The sequence below is a fragment of the Scyliorhinus torazame genome, chromosome 2, assembly GCF_047496885.1.
Source record: "Scyliorhinus torazame isolate Kashiwa2021f chromosome 2, sScyTor2.1, whole genome shotgun sequence".
In the NCBI taxonomy this organism is placed as follows: Eukaryota; Metazoa; Chordata; class Chondrichthyes; order Carcharhiniformes; family Scyliorhinidae; genus Scyliorhinus; species Scyliorhinus torazame.
In genome coordinates, this window is record NC_092708.1 from 187,115,908 (window position 1) to 187,139,096 (window position 23,189).

Here is a 23,189-nt window from a genome sequence, read left to right on the forward strand (position 1 = left end):
AGGAGCTGTCCAAAGAGCAGATCAGGGAGAAAGTCAGGTTCGTCCGGTGGGTACACGAACATGGGTGAAAGAGCACGAGCCTACCAATGGACTCAAGGCAGCAAGGCTGGTGCAGCAGTACCTGGGTGCATGTGGGAACACACCCAGACCCTATCATCAAGTACACAGACCAGCCAAAGACAAAGAAGGTAATACCAATTCATCAAATAACACGGGGGGGGGGGGGGGGAAATGCTAAACTGCTCCGTTTCTACTGCCAGCAGGAAGGCCATAAGGCCTCTATGTGCCCTCTTTGAAAACCAAAAATGTCCAGTTTTTGCTGCATGTCTTTTCATGGTGATGTTGGTGTGGGAAAGAGTAACATTGATCCTGTTAAGTTATGGGGGACTGGCAGTGGAAAGACTGTTATTTCAGTACTTCACACAGGTAGCTCACTCTCATATTAAAAAATGTCATGTTACAGATCCCAACATTGATTACAGTCATCACACCCTCATACAATGTGTACACAGTGAAGCCAAGCAATATCCCATGACAGAGATTACTGTTACTATTCATGACCAGGTTTTCTGTTAAAAATTGCCGTGGCGGAAAATCTACCAACTTGTTCTGGGTGGAGACCTTCCTATCCTGCATGACGTTTTGGAGGGGAAATCACAAGTTGGAGTGTGCTGCCCTGTTGTACTTGCTTGCAAACAAAAACAGAATTACTACTCTTAGCAGATATGTGTGACTGCTTGTTTCGATGGGGTCGGGGCGGGGGGGCTAAATGGCCCAGGAATTCCCGACGACAGCGCTGTCTAGACAAGAGGTGGGACTTGCCTCCTCTTGAGGCTATCATGTCTGGGTTAAATGTTGATTCCTGGGTGGTGCCATTGGATATGCGACAGGTTCAACAGTCTGATTCCTCATTGGCATCGTTCTCTAAGAGGGAAGGGAACCAGACTGATAAACCAGATGGGGATTGATTCATGGTTGAGGGGAGTATTCTGTATGTAGAGGGGGAAAAGGACAACCTTCCTGTTGTACTGGCCTTTTGTAGACCATTCATTCCCCATCTAGCACACACCATACCGGAGGCAGGTCATCTTCGGTCAGGAGAAAACTTACCAGAGGATCAGTTCACATTTATTTTGGCCACACCAACACTAAGGGATCCTCATATACTGCCAAGCATGCCCACTGTGCCAAAAGAAAATTGCTGTCCAGAAGGCCGACGGAGCTCCATTTATCCCCCGCCAGTGATCTCTACAACTTTCCAACGTATTGCGATGGGCATAGTCAGTCCAATGGAGAAAAACAATTCTGGATATCAATAATAATAATCTTTTTAGTGTCACAAGTAGGCTTACATTAACACTGCAATGAAGTTGCCCCTAGTCACCACATTCCGGCACCTGTTCGCGTACACGGAGGGAGAATTCAGAATTCTCAAATGGTACGGGAATTGAACCCGCGCGGCTGGCCTTGTCCTGCATCACAAACCAGCTGTCCAGCCCACTGAGCTAAACCAGCCCGTCCATCCTTTTCATATCTGATTACCCAACCGGAGACCTTTCCCCTCCACCAACCACCACACCCAGAACCATCAGTGCCCTGCACCAGCTGTTCTCTCGGGTTGGCACACCCGAGGAAGTCATTACAGATATCAGGGGACCAATTTCAATTCCAATCCGATGAAGCAGCTCAACCACCTGCTGGGCATTACTGGTATCAGAACTGTCTCCATGCCATCCTCAGAGAGACGGACATGTTGAGAGCTTTAACAAGACCCTGAACAGCATTCTCCAAAAGTTTGTTTCTGACACAGCGATGGATTGGGATATGTGATTGTAGTTTTTTATTTGCCTGCCGTTAGGTGCCATAGCCGCCCGCCAGATTTTCAATTTTCGAGTTGCTTTACGGGTGAACTGTCCAGGGGCCCCTCGACTTACTGTAGCCAAACTGGGAAGGCAAAGGCACATCACAGAAGCAAGGAAGTGTAGAGTCCTATGGCCTGAGCATGAAGGTGAGCTGGATCACATATCTCCCACCCGGATCCCTCACCTCCTTCACACTCACAAATCCCATTTATTTGCTCATTAAAATTGCCACTCCCCTCGATTTCGAATCAAACCCCGAGTGAAAAACTGCCCGACCCACCCCTTCCTTAACCTAACTTGGTCCTTCACATGGAGGTGTGTCTCCTGCAGAAAGACCAGCCGCGCTTTTAAGCTCCTGAGATGCGCGAACATCCGCGACCTTTTAACCGGCCCAGTCCCAGACATTCCACGTTACCAGCCCGACCGGAGGCTTACGCCTCCAATATTATCTTAGTTTTGAACAGGATCTAGATGCACAGGACCGAAGAGCAGTGTGCTGGGTGGAATTTTCAAATTAACCCAAGAATATCCAGATACATGACCCTGCACTCCTGCCGGAATATGTGTGAGGGTTGTAGCTGAGAAGTGGACAATACACCTGTCTACAATCCAATCTACAATCCACATTTAGATGCAGAGGAAATTGAGTGAAAATACAGCAGATCTGGCTTCCATCCAAAATGCCATCCCCAAGGGGAGTAGCCAATTTCCACCCTCACTCAGGAAGTTTGGGCATCTGTCATTATTAAACTGGTGTTGAAATTCCTCAGGTTCTGTTCTATTGGCAGAACAGCAGTGGGATATCTCGCCTGTCAGCTCAAATCAAAAGGCACTGACACCATCCCAAATTGCAGAGTGAAGGTCATTTACAGGTTATGACAGTGCAGCCTATGAATGCTTAAACAGTGCTTGCTTCATTATATCTCTGAAAACTGGAGGGGCCCCCAGAAAACAATGTAACCTCAGAAACACTATAACTCTGGATAACAAGGTAACATCGGATAAGGATGTAACCCGGAACACAATGTAACTCCAGAACACAATATAACTCTGGATGACAATGTACCTACAATACAAAATGTAAACCAGATAAAAATATCAATCCAGCGCCAAATGTAATTCCAGAAAGCATGCAACCCCAGGCGAGAATGTAACTCCTGGTGACAATGTAAACCCAGGAACACAATAGAACCCAGGAAAACACAATGTAATCCAGGAACAGAATGTAAACACAGTAATACAATGTAATCCTGGAACAGAATTTAATCTTGGAACACAATTTAATCCAGGAACACAATGTAAACACAGGAACGCAATGTAATCCTGGAACCCATTGTAATCCAGGGTCACAATGAAATCCAGGAACACAATTTAATCCAGGACCACAATGCAATCCTGGAACACAATGAAAACACAGGAACACAATGTAATCCGAGAACACAAAGAAAACACAGGAACACAATGTAATCCGAGAACACAAAGAAAACACAGGAACACAATGTAATCCGAGAACACAAAGAAAACACAGGAACACAATGTAATCCGAGAACACAAAGAAAACACAGGAACACAATGTAATCCGAGAACACAAAGAAAACACAGGAACACACTCACTGAAGAACACAATACATCGCCAGCATCAAGTAGTAAACCAGGTCCAGTCCTTTTCTGTCCGACTCCCAATTTCGAAACGCGATTGCTGTTGTGTTCGGTGTATTCTGGCCTCTGTCGGCTGCAGTTTAGGCCGCGCTGAGACCCGGTGGAGGTTCCAGTCGATCGGGCAGCGGGGGATCGGGGAGGGAGAGGACCGAGCATGGGAGAGCCGCAGGTGAGGCCCTGGGTGGGCGAGCGTCACGGGGGAAGAAAACAGAGAGGGACATCCAGCCCCAAGGATCTTACCCCAGAGTTATACAGAGCCTGTTCCTATCTCTCACTGTATAACACTGGGGTACAGTACTGGTGGGGACAGGTCTGTCACTGTATAACACTGGGGTACAGTACTGGTGGGGACAGGTCTGTCACTGTATAACACTGGGGTACAGTACTGGTGGGGACCGGTCTGTCACTGTATAACACTGGGGTACAGTACTGGTGGGGACAGGTCTGTCACTGTATAACACTGGGGTACAGTACTGGTGAGGACAGGTCTGTCACTGTATAACACTGGGGTTCAGTACTGGTGGGGACAGGTCTGTCACTGTATAACACTGGGGTACAGTACTGGTGGGGACAGGTCTGTCACTGTATAACACTGGGGTACAGTACTGGTGAGGACAGGTCTGTCACTATAACACTGGGATACAGTACTGGTGGGGACTGGTCTGTCACTGTATAACACTGGGGTACAGTACTGGTGGGGACAGGTCTGTCACTGTATAACACTGGGGTACAGTACTGGTGGGGACCGGTCTGTCACTGTATAACACTGGGGTACAGTACTGGTGAGGACAGGTCTGTCACTGTATAACACTGGGGTACAGTACTGGTGGGGACAGGTCTGTCACTGTATAACACTGGGGTACAGTACTGGTGAGGACAGGTCTGTCACTATAACACTGGGATACAGTACTGGTGGGGACTGGTCTGTCACTGTATAACACTGGGGTACAGTACTGGTGGGGACAGGTCTGTCACTGTATAACACTGGGGTACAGTACTGGTGGGGACAGGTCTGTCACTGTATAACACTGGGGTACAGTACTGGTGGGGACTGGTCTGTCACTGTATAACACTGGGGTACAGTACTGGTGGGGACAGGTCTGTCACTGTATAACACTGGGGTACAGTACTGGTGAGGACAGGTCTGTCACTGTATAACACTGTGGTACAGTACTGGTGGGGACAGGTCTGTCACTGTATAACACTGGGGTACAGTACTGGTGGGGACAGTTCGGTCACTGTATAACACTGGGGTACAGTACTGGTGGGGACAGGTCTGTCACTGTATAACACTGGGGTACAGTACTGGTGGGGACAGGTCTGTCACTGTATAACACTGGGGTACAGTACTGGTGAGGACAGATCTGTCACTGTATAACACTGGGGCACAGTACTGGTGGGGACAGGTCTGTCACTGTATAACACTGGGGTACAGTACTGGTGGGGACAGGTCTGTCACTGTATAACACTGGGGTACAGTACTGGTGGGGACAGGTCTGTCACTGTATAACACTGGGGTACAGTACTGGTGGGGACCGGTCTGTCACTGTATAACACTGGGGTACAGTACTGGTGGGGACTGGTCTGTCACTGTATAACACTGGGGTACAGTACTGGTGAGGACAGGTCTGTCACTGTATAACACTGTGGTACAGTACTGGTGGGGACAGGTCTGTCACTGTATAACACTGGGGTACAGTACTGGTGAGGACAGATCTGTCACTGTATAACACTGGGGCACAGTACTGGTGGGGACAGGTCTGTCACTGTATAACACTGGGGTACAGTACTGGTGAGGACAGATCTGTCACTGTATAACACTGGGGCACAGTACTGGTGGGGACAGGTCTGTCACTGTATAATACTGGGGTACAGTACTGGTGGGGACAGGTCTGTCACTGTATAACACTGGGGTACAGTACTGGTGGGGACAGGTCTGTCACTGTATAACACTGGGGTACAGTACTGGTGAGGACAGATCTGTCACTGTATAACACTGGGGCACAGTACTGGTGGGGACAGGTCTGTCACTGTATAACACTGGGGTACAGTACTGGTGAGGACAGGTCTGTCACTGTATAACACTGTGGTACAGTACTGGTGGGGACAGGTCTGTCACTGTATAACACTGGGGTACAGTACTGGTGGGGACAGTTCGGTCACTGTATAACACTGGGGTACAGTACTGGTGGGGACAGGTCTGTCACTGTATAACACTGGGGTACAGTACTGGTGGGGACAGGTCTGTCACTGTATAACACTGGGGTACAGTACTGGTGAGGACAGATCTGTCACTGTATAACACTGGGGCACAGTACTGGTGGGGACAGGTCTGTCACTGTATAACACTGGGGTACAGTACTGGTGGGGACAGGTCTGTCACTGTATAACACTGGGGTACAGTACTGGTGGGGACAGGTCTGTCACTGTATAACACTGGGGTACAGTACTGGTGGGGACCGGTCTGTCACTGTATAACACTGGGGTACAGTACTGGTGGGGACTGGTCTGTCACTGTATAACACTGGGGTACAGTACTGGTGAGGACAGGTCTGTCACTGTATAACACTGTGGTACAGTACTGGTGGGGACAGGTCTGTCACTGTATAACACTGGGGTACAGTACTGGTGAGGACAGATCTGTCACTGTATAACACTGGGGCACAGTACTGGTGGGGACAGGTCTGTCACTGTATAACACTGGGGTACAGTACTGGTGAGGACAGATCTGTCACTGTATAACACTGGGGCACAGTACTGGTGGGGACAGGTCTGTCACTGTATAATACTGGGGTACAGTACTGGTGGGGACAGGTCTGTCACTGTATAACACTGGGGTACAGTACTGGTGGGGACAGGTCTGTCACTGTATAACACTGGGGTACAGTACTGGTGAGGACAGATCTGTCACTGTATAACACTGGGGCACAGTACTGGTGGGGACAGGTCTGTCACTGTATAACACTGGGGTACAGTACTGGTGGGGACAGGTCTGTCACTGTATAGCACTGGGGTACAGTACTGGTGGGGACAGGTCTGTCACTGTATAACACTGTGGTACAGTACTGGTGGGGACAGGTCTGTCACTGTATAGCACTGGGGGACAGTACTAGTGGGGACAGGTCTGTCACTGTATAACACTGGGGTACAGTACTGGTGGGGACAGGTCTGTCACTGTATAACACTGTGGTACAGTACTGGTGGGGACAGGTCTGTCACTGTATAGCACTGGGGTACAGTACTGGTGGGGACAGGTCTGTCACTGTATAACACTGTGGTACAGTACTGGTGGGGACAGGTCTGTCACTGTATAACACTGGGGTACAGTACTGGTGGGGACAGGTCTGTCACTATATAACACTGGGGCACAGTACTGGTGGGGACAGGTCTGTCACTGTATAACACTGGGGTACAGTACTGGTGAGGACAGGTCTGTCACTGTATAACACTGGGGTACAGTACTGGTGAGGACAGGTCTGTCCTGTATAAAACTGGGGTACAATACTGGTGGGGACAGGTCTGTCACTATAACACTGGGGTACAGTACTGGTGGGGACAGGTCTGTCACTGTATAACACTGGGGTACAGTACTGGTGGGGACAGGTCTGTCCTGTATAAAACTGGGGTACAATACTGGTGAGGACAGGTCTGTCACTATAACACTGGGGTACAGTACTGGTGAGGACAGGCCTGTCACTATAACACTGGGGGACAGTACGGGTGGGGACAGGTCTGTCACTGTATAACACTGGGGTACAGCACTGGTGAGGTAGGTCTGTCCTGTATAACACTGGGGTACAGTACTGGTGGGGACAGGTCAGTCACTATAACACTGGGGTACAGTACTGGTGAGGACAGGCCTGTCACTATAACACTGGGGGACAGTACTGGTGGGGACAGGTCTGTCACTATAACACTGGGGTACAGTACTGGTGAGGACAGGCCTGTCACTATAACACTGGGGGACAGTACTGGTGGGGACAGGTCTGTCACTGTATAACACTGGGGTACAGTACTGGTGAGGACAGGTCTGCCCTGTATAACACTGGGGTACAGTACTGGTGGGGACAGGTCTGTCACTATAACACTGGGGTACAGTACTGATGAGGACAGGTCTGTCACTGTATAACACTGGGGTACAGTACTGGTGAGGACAGGTCTGTCACTATAACACTGGGGTACAGTACTGGTGAGGACAGGCCTGTCACTATAACACTGGGGGACAGTACTGGTGGGGACAGGTCTGTCACTGTATAACACTGGGGTACAGCACTGGTGAGGACAGGTCTGTCCTGTATAACACTGGGGGACAGTACTGGTGGGGACAGGTCTGTCACTGTATAATACTGGGGTACAGTACTGGTGAGGACAGGTCTGTCACTATAACACTGGGGTACAGTACTGGTGAGGACGGGTCTGTCCTGTATAACACTGGGATACAGCCCTGGTGAGGACAGGTCTGTCATTGTATAACACTGGGGTACAGTACTGGTGGGGACAGGTCTGTCACTGTATAACACTGGGGGACAGTACTGGTGGGGACAGGTCTGTCACTGTATAACACTGGGGTACAGTACTGGTGAGGACAGGTCTGTCACTATAACACTGGAGTACAGTACTGGTGAGGACAGGTCTGTCCTGTATAACACTGGGGTACAGCCCTGGTGAGGACAGGTCTGTCACTGTATAACACTGGGGTACAGTACTGGTGGGGACAGGTCTGTCACTGTATAACACTGGGGGACAGTACTGGTGGGGACAGGTCTGTCACTATATAACACTGGGGTACAGCACTGGTGAGGACAGGTCTGTCCTGTATAACACTGGGGTACAGTACTGGTGAGGACAGGTCTGTCCTGTATAACACTGGGGTACAGCACTGGTGAGGACAGGTCTGTCCTGTATAACACTAGGGTACAGCACTGCTGAGGACCGGTCTGTCACTGTATAACACTGGGGGACAGTACTGGTGAGGACAGGTCTGTCCTGTATAACACTGGGGTACAGCACTGGTGGGGACAGTTCGGTCACTGTATAACACTGGGGTACAGTACTGGTTGGGACAGGTCTGTCAGTGTATAGCACTGGGGTACAGTACTGGTTGGGACAGGTCTGTCACTGTATAACACTGGGGTACAGTACTGGTGGGGACAGGTCTGTCACTGTCTAACACTGGGGTACAGTATTGGTGGGGACAGGTCTGTCACTGTATAACACTGGGGTACAGTACTGGTGGGGACAGGTCTGTCACTGTATAACACTGGGGTACAGTAATGGAGAGGACAGGTCTGTCACTGTATAACACTGGGGTGCAGTACTGGTAGGGACAGGTCTGTCACTGTATAACACTGGGGTACAGTATTGGTGGGGACAGGTCTGTCACTGTATAACACTGGGGTACAGTACTGGTGGGGACCGGTCTGACACTGTATAACACTGGGGTACAGTACTGGTGGGGACAGGTCTGTCACTGTATAACACTGGGGTACAGTACTGGTGGGGACAGGTCTGTCACTGTATAACACTGGGGTACAGAACTGGTGGGGACAGGTCTGTCACTGTATAACACTGGGGTACAGTACTGGTGGGGACAGGTCTGTCACTGTATAACACTGGGGTACAGTAATGGAGAGGACAGGTCTGTCACTGTATAACACTGGGGTGCAGTACTGGTGGGGACAGGTCTGTCACTGTATAACACTGGGGTACAGTACTGGTGGGGACAGGTCTGTCACTGTATAACACTGGGGTACAGTACTGGTGAGGACAGGTCTGTCACTGTATAACACTGGGGGACAGTACTGGTGAGGACAGGTCTGTCACTGTATAACATTGGGGTACAGTACTGGTGGGGACAGGTCTGTCACTGTATAACACTGGGGTACAGTACTGGTGGGGACAGGTCTGTCACTGTATAACACTGGGGTACAGTACTGGTGGGGACAGGTCTGTCACTGTATAACACTGGGGTACAGTAATGGAGAGGACAGGTCTGTCACTGTATAACACTGGGGTGCAGTACTGGTGGGGACAGGTCTGTCACTGTATAACACTGGGGTACAGTATTGGTGGGGACAGGTCTGTCACTGTATAACACTGGGGTACAGTACTGGTGGGGACAGGTCTGTCACTGTATAACACTGGGGTACAGTACTGGTGAGGACAGGTCTGTCACTGTATAACACTGGGGTACAGTACTGGTGAGGACAGGTCTGTCACTGTATAACACTGGGGTACAGTACTGGTGGGGACAGGTCTGTCACTGTATAACACTGGGGTACAGTACTGGTGGGGACAGGTCTGTCACTGTATTACACTGGGGTACAGTACTGGTGGGGACAGGTCTGTCACTATAACACTGGGGTACAGTACTGGTGGGGACTGGTCTGTCACTGTATAACACTGGGGTACAGTACTAGTGAGGACAGGTCTGTCACTGTATAACACTGGGGTACAGTACTGGTGGGGACAGGTCTGTCACTGTATAACACTGGGGTACAGTACTGGTGGGGGCAGGTCTGTCACTGTATAACACTGGGGTTCAGTACTGGTGGGGACAGGTCTGCCAGTGTATAGCACTGGGGTACAGTACTGGTGGGGACAGGTCTGTCACTGTATTACACTGGGGTACAGTACTGGTGGGGACAGGTCTGTCACTATAACACTGGGGTACAGTACTGGTGGGGACAGGTCTGTCACTGTATTACACTGGGGTACAGTACTGGTGGGGACAGGTCTGTCACTATAACACTGGGGTACAGTACTGGTGGGGACTGGTCTGTCACTGTATAACACTGGGGTACAGTACTAGTGAGGACAGGTCTGTCACTGTATAACACTGGGGTACAGTACTGGTGGGGACAGGTCTGTCACTGTATAACACTGGGGTACAGTACTGGTGGGGGCAGGTCTGTCACTGTATAACACTGGGGTTCAGTACTGGTGGGGACAGGTCTGCCAGTGTATAGCACTGGGGTACAGTACTGGTGGGGACAGGTCTGTCACTGTATAACACTGGGGTTCAGTACTGGTGGGGACGGGTCTGTCACTGAATAACACTGGGGGACAGTACTGGTGGGGACAGGCCTGTCCTGTATAACATTGGGTACAGTACTGGTGGGACAGGTCTATCACTATATAACACTGGGGTACAGTACTGGTGGGGACAGGTCTGTCACTGTATAACACTGGGGTTCAGTACTGGTGGGGACAGGTCTGTCAGTGTATAGCACTGGGGTTCAGTACTGGTGGGGACAGGACTGTCACTGTATAACACTGGGGGACAGTACTGGTGTGGACAGGCCTGTCAGTGTATAGCACTGGGGTACAGTACTGGTGGGGACAGGTCTGTCACTGTATAACACTGGGGTACAGTACTGGTGGGGACAGGTCTGTCACTGTATAACACTGGGGTACAGTAATGGAGAGGACAGGTCTGTCACTGTATAACACTGGGGTGCAGTACTGGTGGGGACAGGTCTGTCACTGTATAACACTGGGGTACAGTATTGGTGGGGACAGGTCTGTCACTGTATAACACTGGGGTACAGTACTGGTGGGGACAGGTCTGTCACTGTATAACACTGGGGTACAGTACTGGTGAGGACAGGTCTGTCACTGTATAACACTGGGGTACAGTACTGGTGGGGACAGGTCTGTCACTGTATAACACTGGGGTACAGTACTGGTGGGGACAGGTCTGTCACTGTATTACACTGGGGTACAGTACTGGTGGGGACAGGTCTGTCACTATAACACTGGGGTACAGTACTGGTGGGGACTGGTCTGTCACTGTATAACACTGGGGTACAGTACTAGTGAGGACAGGTCTGTCACTGTATAACACTGGGGTACAGTACTGGTGGGGACAGGTCTGTCACTGTATAACACTGGGGTACAGTACTGGTGGGGACAGGTCTGTCACTGTATAACACTGGGGTTCAGTACTGGTGGGGACAGGTCTGTCAGTGTATAGCACTGGGGTACAGTACTGGTGGGGACAGGTCTGTCACTGTATAACACTGGGGTTCAGTACTGGTGGGGACGGGTCTGTCACTGAATAACACTGGGGGACAGTACTGGTGGGGACAGGCCTGTCCTGTATAACATTGGGTACAGTACTGGTGGGACAGGTCTGTCACTATATAACACTGGGGTTCAGTACTGGTGGGGACAGGTCTGTCACTATATAACACTGGGGTACAGTACTGGTGGGGACAGGTCTGTCACTGTATAACACTGGGGTACAGTACTGGTGGGACAGGTCTGTCACTATATAACACCGGGGTACAGTACTGGTGGGGACAGGTCTGTCACTGTATAACACTGGGGTACAGTACTGGTGGGCACAGATCTCTCACTGTATAACACTGGAGTACAGTACTGGTGGGGACAGGTCTGTCACTGTAATACTGGGGTACAGTACTATTGGGGACAGGTCTGTTACTATAACACTGGGGTTCAGTACTGGTGGGGACAGGTCTGTCCCTGTACAACACTGGGGTACAGTACTGGTGGGGACAGGTCTGTCACTGTACAACACTGGGGTACAGTATTGGTGGGGACAGGTCTGTCACTGTATACCACTGGCGTACAGTACTGGTGGGGACAGGTCTGTCACTGTACAACAATGGGGTAACAGTACTGGTGGGGACAGGTCTGTCACTGTATAACACTGCGGTACAGTAATGGAGAGGACTGGTCTGTCACTGTATAACACTGGGGTGCAGTACTGGTGTGGACAGGTCTGTCACTGTATAACACTGGGGTACAGTATTGGTGGGGACAGGTCTGTCACTGTATAACACTGGGGTTCAGTACTGGTGGGGACAGGTCTGTCACTGTATAGGACTGGGGTACAGTACTGGTGGGGACAGGTCTGTCACTGTATAACACTGGGGTACAGTACTGGTGGGGACAGGTCTGTCACTGTATAACTGGGGTACAATACTGGTGGGGACAGGTCTGTCACTATATAACACTGGGGTACAGTACTGGTGGGGACAGGTCTGTCACTATATAACACTGGGGTACAGTACTGGTGGGGACAGATCTGCCACTGTATAACACTGGGGTACAGTACTGGTGAGGACAGGTCTGTCACTGTATAACACTGGGGTACAGTACTGGTGGGGACAGGTCTGTCACTGTATAACACTGTGGTACAGTACTGGTGGGGACAGGTCTGTCACTGTATAGCACTGGGGTACAGTACTAGTGGGGACAGGTCTGTCACTGTATAACACTGGGGTACAGTACTGGTGGGGACAGGTCTGTCACTGTATAACACTGTGGTACAGTACTGGTGGGGACAGGTCTGTCACTGTATAGCACTGGGGTACAGTACTGGTGGGGACAGGTCTGTCACTGTATAACACTGTGGTACAGTACTGGTGGGGACAGGTCTGTCACTGTATAACACTGGGGTACAGTACTGGTAGGGACAGGTCTGTCACTATATAACACTGGGGCACAGTACTGGTGGGGACAGGTCTGTCACTGTATAACACTGGGGTACAGTACTGGTGAGGACAGGTCTGTCACTGTATAACACGGGGGTACAGTACTGGTGAGGACAGGTCTGTCCTGTATAAAACAGGGGTACAATACTGGTGGGGACAGGTCTGTCACTATAACACTGGGGTACAGTACTGGTGGGGACAGGTCTGTCACTGTATAACACTGGGGTACAGTACTGGTGGGGACAGGTCTGTCACTGTATAACACTGGGGTACAGTACTGGTGGGGACAGGTCTGTCACTATAACACTGGGGTACAGTACTGGTGAGGACAGGTCTGTCACTGTATAACACTGGGGTACAGTACTGCTGAGGACAGGTCTGTCACTATAACACTGGGGTACAGTACTGGTGAGGACAGGCCTGTCACTATAACACTGGGGGACAGTACTGGTGGGGACAGGTCTGTCACTGTATAACACTGGGGTACAGCACTGGTGAGGTAGGTCTGCCCTGTATAACACTGGGGTACAGTACTGGTGGGGACAGGTCAGTCACTATAACACTGGGGTACAGTATTGGTGAGGACAGGCCTGTCACTATAACACTGGGGGACAGTACTGGTGGAGACAGGTCTGTCACTGTATAACACTGGGGTACAGCACTGGTGAGGTAGGTCTGTCCTGTATAACACTGGGGTTCAGTACTGGTGGGGACAGGTCTGTCACTATAACACTGGGGTACAGTACTGGTGAGGACAGGTCTGTCACTGTATAACACTGGGGTACAGTACTGGTGAGGACATGTCTGTCACTATAACACTGGGGTACAGTACTGGTGAGGACAGGCCTGTCACTATAACACTGGGGGACAGTACTGGTGGGGACAGGTCTGTCACTGTATAACACTGGGGTACAGCACTGGTGAGGACAGGTCTGTCCTGTATAACACTGGGGGACAGTACTGGTGGGGACAGGTCTGTCACTGTATAATACTGGGGTACAGTACTGGTGAGGACAGGTCTGTCACTATAACACTGGGGTACAGTACTGGTGAGGACAGGTCTGTCCTGTATAACACTGGGGTACAGCCCTGGTGAGGACAGGTCTGTCACTGTATAACACTGGGGTACAGTACTGGTGGGGACAGGTCTGTCACTGTATAACACTGGGGGACAGTACTGGTGGGGACAGGTCTGTCACTGTATAACACTGGGGTACAGTACTGGTGAGGACAGGTCTGTCACTATAACACTGGAGTACAGTACTGGTGAGGACAGGTCTGTCCTGTATAACACTGGGGTACAGCCCTGGTGAGGACAGGTCTGTCACTGTATAACACTGGGGTACAGTACTGGTGGGGACAGGTCTGTCACTGTATAACACTGGGGGACAGTACTGGTGGGGACAGGTCTGTCACTATATAACACTGGGGTACAGCACTGGTGAGGACAGGTCTGTCCTGTATAACACTGGGGTACAGTACTGGTGAGGACAGGTCTGTCCTGTATAACACTGGGGTACAGCACTGGTGAGGACAGGTCTGTCCTGTATAACACTAGGGTACAGCACTGCTGAGGACAGGTCTGTCACTGTATAACACTGGGGGACAGTACTGGTGAGGACAGGTCTGTCCTGTATAACACTGGGGTACAGCACTGGTGGGGACAGTTCGGTCACTGTATAACACTGGGGTACAGTACTGGTGAGGACAGGTCTGTCCTGTATAACACTGGGGTACAGTACTGGTGGGGACAGGTCTGTCACTGTATAACACTGGGGTTCAGTACTGGTGGGGACAGGTCTGTCAGTGTATAGCACTGGGGTACAGTACTGGTTGGGACAGGTCTGTCACTGTATAACACTGGGGTACAGTACTGGTGCGGACAGGTCTGTCACTGTCTAACACTGGGGTACAGTATTGGTGGGGACAGGTCTGTCACTGTATAACACTGGGGTACAGTACTGGTGGGGACAGGTCTGTCACTGTATAACACTGGGGTACAGTAATGGAGAGGACAGGTCTGTCACTGTATAACACTGGGGTGCAGTACTGGTAGGGACAGGTCTGTCACTGTATAACACTGGGGTACAGTATTGGTGGGGACAGGTCTGTCACTGTATAACACTGGGGTACAGTACTGGTGGGGACCGGTCTGACACTGTATAACACTGGGGTACAGTACTGGTGGGGACAGGTCTGTCACTGTATAACACTGGGGTACAGTCCTGGTGGGGACAGGTCTGTCACTGTATAACACTGGGGTACAGAACTGGTGGGGACAGGCCTGTCACTGTATAACACTGGGGTACAGTACTGGTGGGGACAGGTCTGTCACTGTATAACACTGGGGTACAGTAATGGAGAGGACAGGTCTGTCACTGTATAACACTGGGGTGCAGTACTGGTGGGGACAGGTCTGTCACTGTATAACACTGGGGTACAGTACTGGTGGGGACAGGTCTGTCACTGTATAACACTGGGGTACAGTACTGGTGAGGACAGGTCTGTCACTGTATAACACTGGGGTACAGTACTGGTGAGGACAGGTCTGTCACTGTATAACATTGGGGTACAGTACTGGTGGGCACAGGTCTGTCACTGTATAACACTGGGGTACAGTACTGGTGGGGACAGGTCTGTCACTGTATAACACTGGGGTACAGTACTGGTGGGGACAGGTCTGTCACTGTATAACACTGGGGTACAGTAATGGAGAGGACAGGTCTGTCACTGTATAACACTGGGGTGCAGTACTGGTGGGGACAGGTCTGTCACTGTATAACACTGGGGTACAGTATTGGTGGGGACAGGTCTGTCACTGTATAACACTGGGGTACAGTACTGGTGGGGACAGGTCTGTCACTGTATAACACTGGGGTACAGTACTGGTGAGGACAGGTCTGTCACTGTATAACACTGGGGTACAGTACTGGTGGGGACAGGTCTGTCACTGTATAACACTGGGGTACAGTACTGGTGGGGACAGGTCTGTCACTGTATTACACTGGGGTACAGTACTGGTGGGGACAGGTCTGTCACTATAACACTGGGGTACAGTACTGGTGGGGACTGGTCTGTCACTGTATAACACTGGGGTACAGTACTAGTGAGGACAGGTCTGTCACTGTATAACACTGGGGTACAGTACTGGTGGGGACAGGTCTGTCACTGTATAACACTGGGGTACAGTACTGGTGGGGGCAGGTCTGTCACTGTATAACACTGGGGTTCAGTACTGGTGGGGACAGGTCTGCCAGTGTATAGCACTGGGGTACAGTACTGGTGGGGACAGGTCAGTCACTGTATAACACTGGGGTTCAGTACTGGTGGGGACGGGTCTGTCACTGAATAACACTGGGGGACAGTACTGGTGGGGACAGGCCTGTCCTGTATAACATTGGGTACAGTACTGGTGGGACAGGTCTATCACTATATAACACTGGGGTACAGTACTGGTGGGGACAGGTCTGTCACTGTATAACACTGGGGTTCAGTACTGGTGGGGACAGGTCTGTCAGTGTATAGCACTGGGGTACAGTACTGGTGGGGACAGGACTGTCACTGTATAACACTGGGGGACAGTACTGGTGTGGACAGGCCTGTCAGTGTATAGCACTGGGGTACAGTACTGGTGGGGACAGGTCTGTCACTGTATAACACTGGGGTACAGTACTGGTGGGGACAGGTCTGTCACTGTATAACACTGGGGTACAGTAATGGAGAGGACAGGTCTGTCACTGTATAACACTGGGGTGCAGTACTGGTGGGGACAGGTCTGTCACTGTATAACACTGGGGTACAGTATTGGTGGGGACAGGTCTGTCACTGTATAACACTGGGGTACAGTACTGGTGGGGACAGGTCTGTCACTGTATAACACTGGGGTACAGTACTGGTGAGGACAGGTCTGTCACTGTATAACACTGGGGTACAGTACTGGTGGGGACAGGTCTGTCACTGTATAACACTGGGGTACAGTACTGGTGGGGACAGGTCTGTCACTGTATTACACTGGGGTACAGTACTGGTGGGGACAGGTCTGTCACTATAACACTGGGGTACAGTACTGGTGGGGACTGGTCTGTCACTGTATAACACTGGGGTACAGTACTAGTGAGGACAGGTCTGTCACTGTATAACACTGGGGTACAGTACTGGTGGGGACAGGTCTGTCACTGTATAACACTGGGGTACAGTACTGGTGGGGACAGGTCTGTCACTGTATAACACTGGGGTTCAGTACTGGTGGGGACAGGTCTGTCAGTGTATAGCACTGGGGTACAGTACTGGTGGGGACAGGTCTGTCACTGTATAACACTGGGGTTCAGTACTGGTGGGGACGGGTCTGTCACTGAATAACACTGGGGGACAGTACTGGTGGGGACAGGCCTGTCCTGTATAACATTGGGTACAGTACTGGTGGGACAGGTCTGTCACTATATAACACTGGGGTTCAGTACTGGTGGGGACAGGTCTGTCACTGTATAACACTGGGGTACAGTACTGGTGGGCACAGATCTCTCACTGTATAACACTGGAGTACAGTACTGGTGGGGACAGGTCTGTCACTGTAATACTGGGGTACAGTACTATTGGGGACAGGTCTGTTACTATAACACTGGGGTTCAGTACTGGTGGGGACAGGTCTGTCCCTGTACAACACTGGGGTACAGTACTGGTGGGGACAGGTCTGTCACTGTACAACACTGGGGTACAGTATTGGTGGGGACAGGTCTGTCACTGTATACCACTGGCGTACAGTACTGGTGGGGACAGGTCTGTCACTGTACAACAATGGGGTAACAGTACTGGTGGGGACAGGTCTGTCACTGTATAACACTGCGGTACAGTAATGGAGAGGACTGGTCTGTCACTGTATAACACTGGGGTGCAGTACTGGTGTGGACAGGTCTGTCACTGTATAACACTGGGGTACAGTATTGGTGGGGACAGGTCTGTCACTGTATAACACTGGGGTTCAGTACTGGTGGGGACAGGTCTGTCACTGTATAGGACTGGGGTACAGTACTGGTGGGGACAGGTCTGTCACTGTATAACACTGGGGTACAGTACTGGTGGGGACAGGTCTGTCACTGTATAACTGGGGTACAATACTGGTGGGGACAGGTCTGTCACTATAAAACACTGGGGTACAGTACTGGTGGGGACAGGTCTGTCACTATATAACACTGGGGTACAGTACTGGTGGGGACAGATCTGCCACTGTATAACACTGGGGTACAGTACTGGTGAGGACAGGTCTGTCACTGTATAACACTGGGGTACAGTACTGGTGGGGACAGGTGTGTCACTGTATAACACTGGGGTACAGTACTGGTGGGGACAGGTCTGTCACTGTATAACACTGGGGTACAGTACTGGTGGGGACAGGTCTGTCACTGTATAACACTAGGGTACAGTACTGGTAGGGACAGGTCTGTCACTATATAACACTGAGGTACAGTACTGGTGGGGACAGGTCTGTCACTATATAACACTGGAGTACAGTACTGGTGGGACAGGTCTGTCACTATATAACACCGGGGTACAGTACTGGTGGGGACAGGTCTGTCACTGTATAACACTGGGGTACAGCACTGGTGGGGACAGATCTCTACTGTATAACACAGGAGTACAGTACTCGTGGGGACAGGTCTGTCACTGTAATACTGGGGTACAGTACTATTGGGGACAGGTCTGCTCCTGTATAACACTGGGGTATAGGACTGGTGGGGACAGGTCTGTGCCTGTACAACACTGGGGTACAGTATTGGTGGGGACAAGTCTCTCACTGTATAACACTGGGGTACAGTACTGGTGGGGACAGGTCTGTCACTGTACAACACTCGGGTACAGTATTGGTGGGGACAGGTCTGTCACTGTATAACACTGGCGTACAGTAATGGTGGGGACAGGTCTGTTACTGTACAACACTGGGGTACAGTACTGGTGGGGACAGGTCTGTCACTGTATAACACTGGGGTACAGAATTGGTGGGGACAGGTCTGTCACTGTATAACACTGGGGTACAGTACAGGTGGGGACAGGTCTGTCACTGTATAACACTGGGGTACAGTAATGGAGAGGACAGGTCTGTCACTGTATAACACTGGGGTGCAGTACTGGTGGGGACAGGTCTGTCACTGTATAACACTGGGGTACAGTATTGGTGGGGACAGGTCTGTCACTGTATAACACTGGGGTACAGTACTGGTGGGGACCGGTCTGACACTGTATAACACTGGGGTACAGTACTGGTGGGGACAGGTCTGTCACTGTATAACAATGGGGTACAGTACTGGTGGGGACAAGTCTGTCACTGTATAACACTGGGGTACAGTACTGGTGGGGACAGGTCTGTCACTGTATAACACTGGGGTACAGTAATGGAGAGGACAGGTCTGTCACTGTATAACACTGGGGTGCAGTACTGGTGGGGACAGGTCTGTCACTGTATAACACTGGGGTACAGTACTGGTGGGGACAGGTCTGTCACTGTATAACACTGGGGTACAGTACTGGTGAGGACAGGTCTGTCACTGTATAACACTGGGGTACAGTACTGGTGGGGACAGGTCTGTCACTGTATAACACTGGGGTACAGTACTGGTGGGGACAGGTCTGTCACTGTATAACACTGGGGTACAGTACTGGTGGAGACAGGCCTGTCACTGTATAACACTGGGGTACAGTACTGGTGGGGACAGGTCTGTCACTGTATTACACTGGGGTACAGTACTGGTGGGGACAGGTCTGTCAATATAACACTGGGGTACAGTACTGGTGGGGACTGGTCTGTCACTGTATAACACTGGGGTACAGTACTGGTGAGGACAGGTCTGTCACTGTATAACACTGGGGTACAGTACTGGTGGGGATAGGTCTGTCACTGTATAACACTGGGGTACAGTACTGGTGGGCAGAGGTCTCTCACTGTATAACACTGGAGTACAGTACTGGTGGGGACATGTTTGTCACTGTAATACTGGGGTACAGTACTATTGGGGACAGGTCTGTTACTGTATAACACTGGGGTACAGTACTGGTGGGGACAGGTCTGTCCCTGTACAACACTGGGGTACAGTACTGGTGGGGACAGGTCTGTCACTGTACAACACTGGGGTACAGTATTGGTGGGGACAGGTCTGTCACTGTATAACACTGGTGTACAGTACTGGTGGGGACAGCTCTGTCACTGTACAACAATGGGGTACAGTACTGGTGGGGACAGGTCTGTCACTGTATAACACTGGGGTACAGTAATGGAGAGGACTGGTCTGTCACTGTATAACACTGGGGTGCAGTACTGGTGTGGACAGGTCTGTCACTGTATAACACTGGGGTACAGTATTGGTGGGGACATGTCTGTCACTGTATAGCACTGGGGTACAGTTTGGTGGGGACAGGTCTGTCACTGTATAACACTGGGGTACAGTACTGGTGGGGACAGGTCTGTCACTGTATAACTGGGGTACAATACTGGTGGGGACAGGTCTGTCACTATATAACACTGGGGTACAGTACTGGTGGGGACAGGTCTGTCACTATATAACACTGGGGTACAGTACTGGTGGGGACAGATCTGCCACTGTATAACACTGGGGTACAGTACTGGTGGGGACAGGTCTGTCACTGTATAACACTGGGGTACAGTACTGGTGGGGACTGGTCTGTCACTGTATAACACTTGGGTACAGTACTGGTGGGGACAGGTCTGTCACTGTATAACACTGGGGTACAGTACTGGTGGGGACAGGTCTGTCACTGTACAACACTCGGGTACAGTATTGGTGGGGACAGGTCTGTCACTATATAACACTGGCGTACAGTAATGGTGGGGACAGGTCTGTCACTGTACAACACTGGGGAACAGTACTGGTGGGGACAGGTCTGTCACTGTATAACACTGGGGTACAGTACTGGTGGGGACAGGTCTGTCACTGTATAACACTGGGGTACAGTAATGGAGAGGACAGGTCTGTCACTGTATAACACTGGGGTGCAGTACTGGTAGGGACAGGTCTGTCACTGTATAACACTGGGGTACAGTATTGGTGGGGACAGGTCTGTCACTGTATAACACTGGGGTACAGTACTGGTGGGGACCGGTCTGACACTGTATACCACTGGGGTACAGTACTGGTGGGGACAGGTCTGTCACTGTACAACACTGGGGTACAGTATTGGTGGGGACAGGTCTGTCACTGTATAACACTGGTGTACAGTACTGGTGGGGACAGCTCTGTCACTGTACAACAATGGGGTACAGTACTGGTGGGGACAGGTCTGTCACTGTATAACACTGGGGTACAGTACTGGTGGGGACAGGTCTGTCACTGTATAACACTGGCGTACAGTAATGGAGAGGACAGGTCTGTCACTGTATAACACTGGGGTGCAGTACTGGTAGGGACAGGTCTGTCACTGTGTAACACTGGGGTACAGTATTGGTGGGGACAGGTCTGTCACTGTATAACACTGGGGTACAGTACTGGTGGGGACTGGTCTGTCACTGTATAACACTGGGGTGCAGTACTGGTGTGGACAGGTCTGTCACTGTATAACACTGGGGTACAGTATTGGTGGGGACATGTCTGTCACTGTATAGCACTGGGGTACAGTTTGGTGGGGACAGGTCTGTCACTGTATAACACTGGGGTACAGTACTGGTGGGGACAGGTCTGTCACTGTATAACTGGGGTACAATACTGGTGGGGACAGGTCTGTCACTATATAACACTGGGGTACAGTACTGGTGGGGACAGGTCTGTCACTATATAACACTGGGGCACAGTACTGGTGGGGACAGATCTGCCACTGTATAACACTGGGGTACAGTACTGGTGGGGACAGGTCTGTCACTGTATAACACTGGGGTACAGTACTGGTGGGGACAGGTCTGTCACTGTATAACACTGGGGTACAGTACTGGTGGGGACAGGTCTGTCACTGTATAACACTGGGGTACAGTACTGGTGGGGACAGGTCTGTCACTGTACAACACTCGGGTACAGTATTGGTGGGGACAGGTCTGTCACTATATAACACTGGCGTACAGTAATGGTGGGGACAGGTCTGTCACTGTACAACACTGGGGAACAGTACTGGTGGGGACAGGTCTGTCACTGTCTAACACTGGGGTACAGTATTGGTGGGGACAGGTCTGTCACTGTATAACACTGGGGTACAGTACTGGTGGGGACAGGTCTGTCACTGTATAACACTGGGGTACAGTAATGGAGAGGACAGGTCTGTCACTGTATAACACTGGGGTGCAGTACTGGTAGGGACAGGTCTGTCACTGTATAACACTGGGGTACAGTATTGGTGGGGACAGGTCTGTCACTGTATAACACTGGGGTACAGTACTGGTGGGGACCGGTCTGACACTGTATAACACTGGGGTACAGTACTGGTGGGGACAGGTCTGTCACTGTATAACACTGGGGTACAGTACTGGTGGGGACAGGTCTGTCACTGTATTACACTGGGGTACAGTACTGGTGGGGACAGGTCTGTCACTATAACACTGGGGTACAGTACTGGTGGGGATTGGTCTGTCACTGTCTAACACTGGGGTACAGTACTAGTGAGGACAGGTCTGTCACTGTGTAACACTGGGGTACAGTACTGGTGGGGACAGGTCTGTCACTGTATAACACTGGGGTACAGTACTGGTGGGGACAGGTCTGTCACTGTATAACACTGGGGTTCAGTACTGGTGGGGACAGGTCTGTCAGTGTTTAGCACTGGGGTACAGTACTGGTGGGGACAGGTCTGTCACTGTATAACACTGGGGTTCAGTACTGGTGGGGACGGGTCTGTCACTGAATAACACTGGGGGAGAGTACTGGTGGGGACAGGCCTGTCCTGTATAACATTGGGTACAGTACTGGTGGGACAGGTCTGTCACTATATAACACTGGGGTACAGTACTGGTGGGGACAGGTCTGTCACTGTATAACACTGGGGTTCAGTACTGGTGGGGACAGGTCTGTCAGTGTATAGCACTGGGGTACAGTACTGGTGGGGACAGGACTGTCAATGTTTTACACTGGGGGACAGTACTGGTGTGGACAGGCCTGTCAGTGTATAGCACTGGGGTACAGTACTGGTGGGGACAGGTCTGTCACTGTATAACACTGGGGTACAGTACTGGTGGGGACAGGTCTGTCACTGTATAACACTGGGGTACAGTAATGGAGAG

General features: G+C 51.0%; 2 protein-coding genes across 2 annotated transcripts in view; one reads left to right on the forward strand and one right to left on the reverse strand.

The window, feature by feature from the left end:
- The window catches only part of LOC140394224 (eIF5-mimic protein 2), a 150,772-nt gene extending 147,163 nt beyond the window's left edge, over positions 1–3,609 (reverse strand). Inside the window, exon 1 of the mRNA XM_072481238.1 lies at positions 3,477–3,609. Within this exon, the coding sequence (XP_072337339.1) occupies positions 3,477–3,502 (26 nt within the window). The 5' untranslated portion in view covers positions 3,503–3,609. The remainder of the gene's footprint in view (positions 1–3,476) is intronic.
- Positions 3,600–23,189, forward strand: part of als2b (alsin Rho guanine nucleotide exchange factor ALS2 b) — a 296,702-nt gene continuing 277,112 nt past the window's right edge. Inside the window, 1 exon segment of the mRNA XM_072481260.1 lies at positions 3,600–3,690. The gene's annotated coding sequence lies outside the window, so the exon portion shown is untranslated.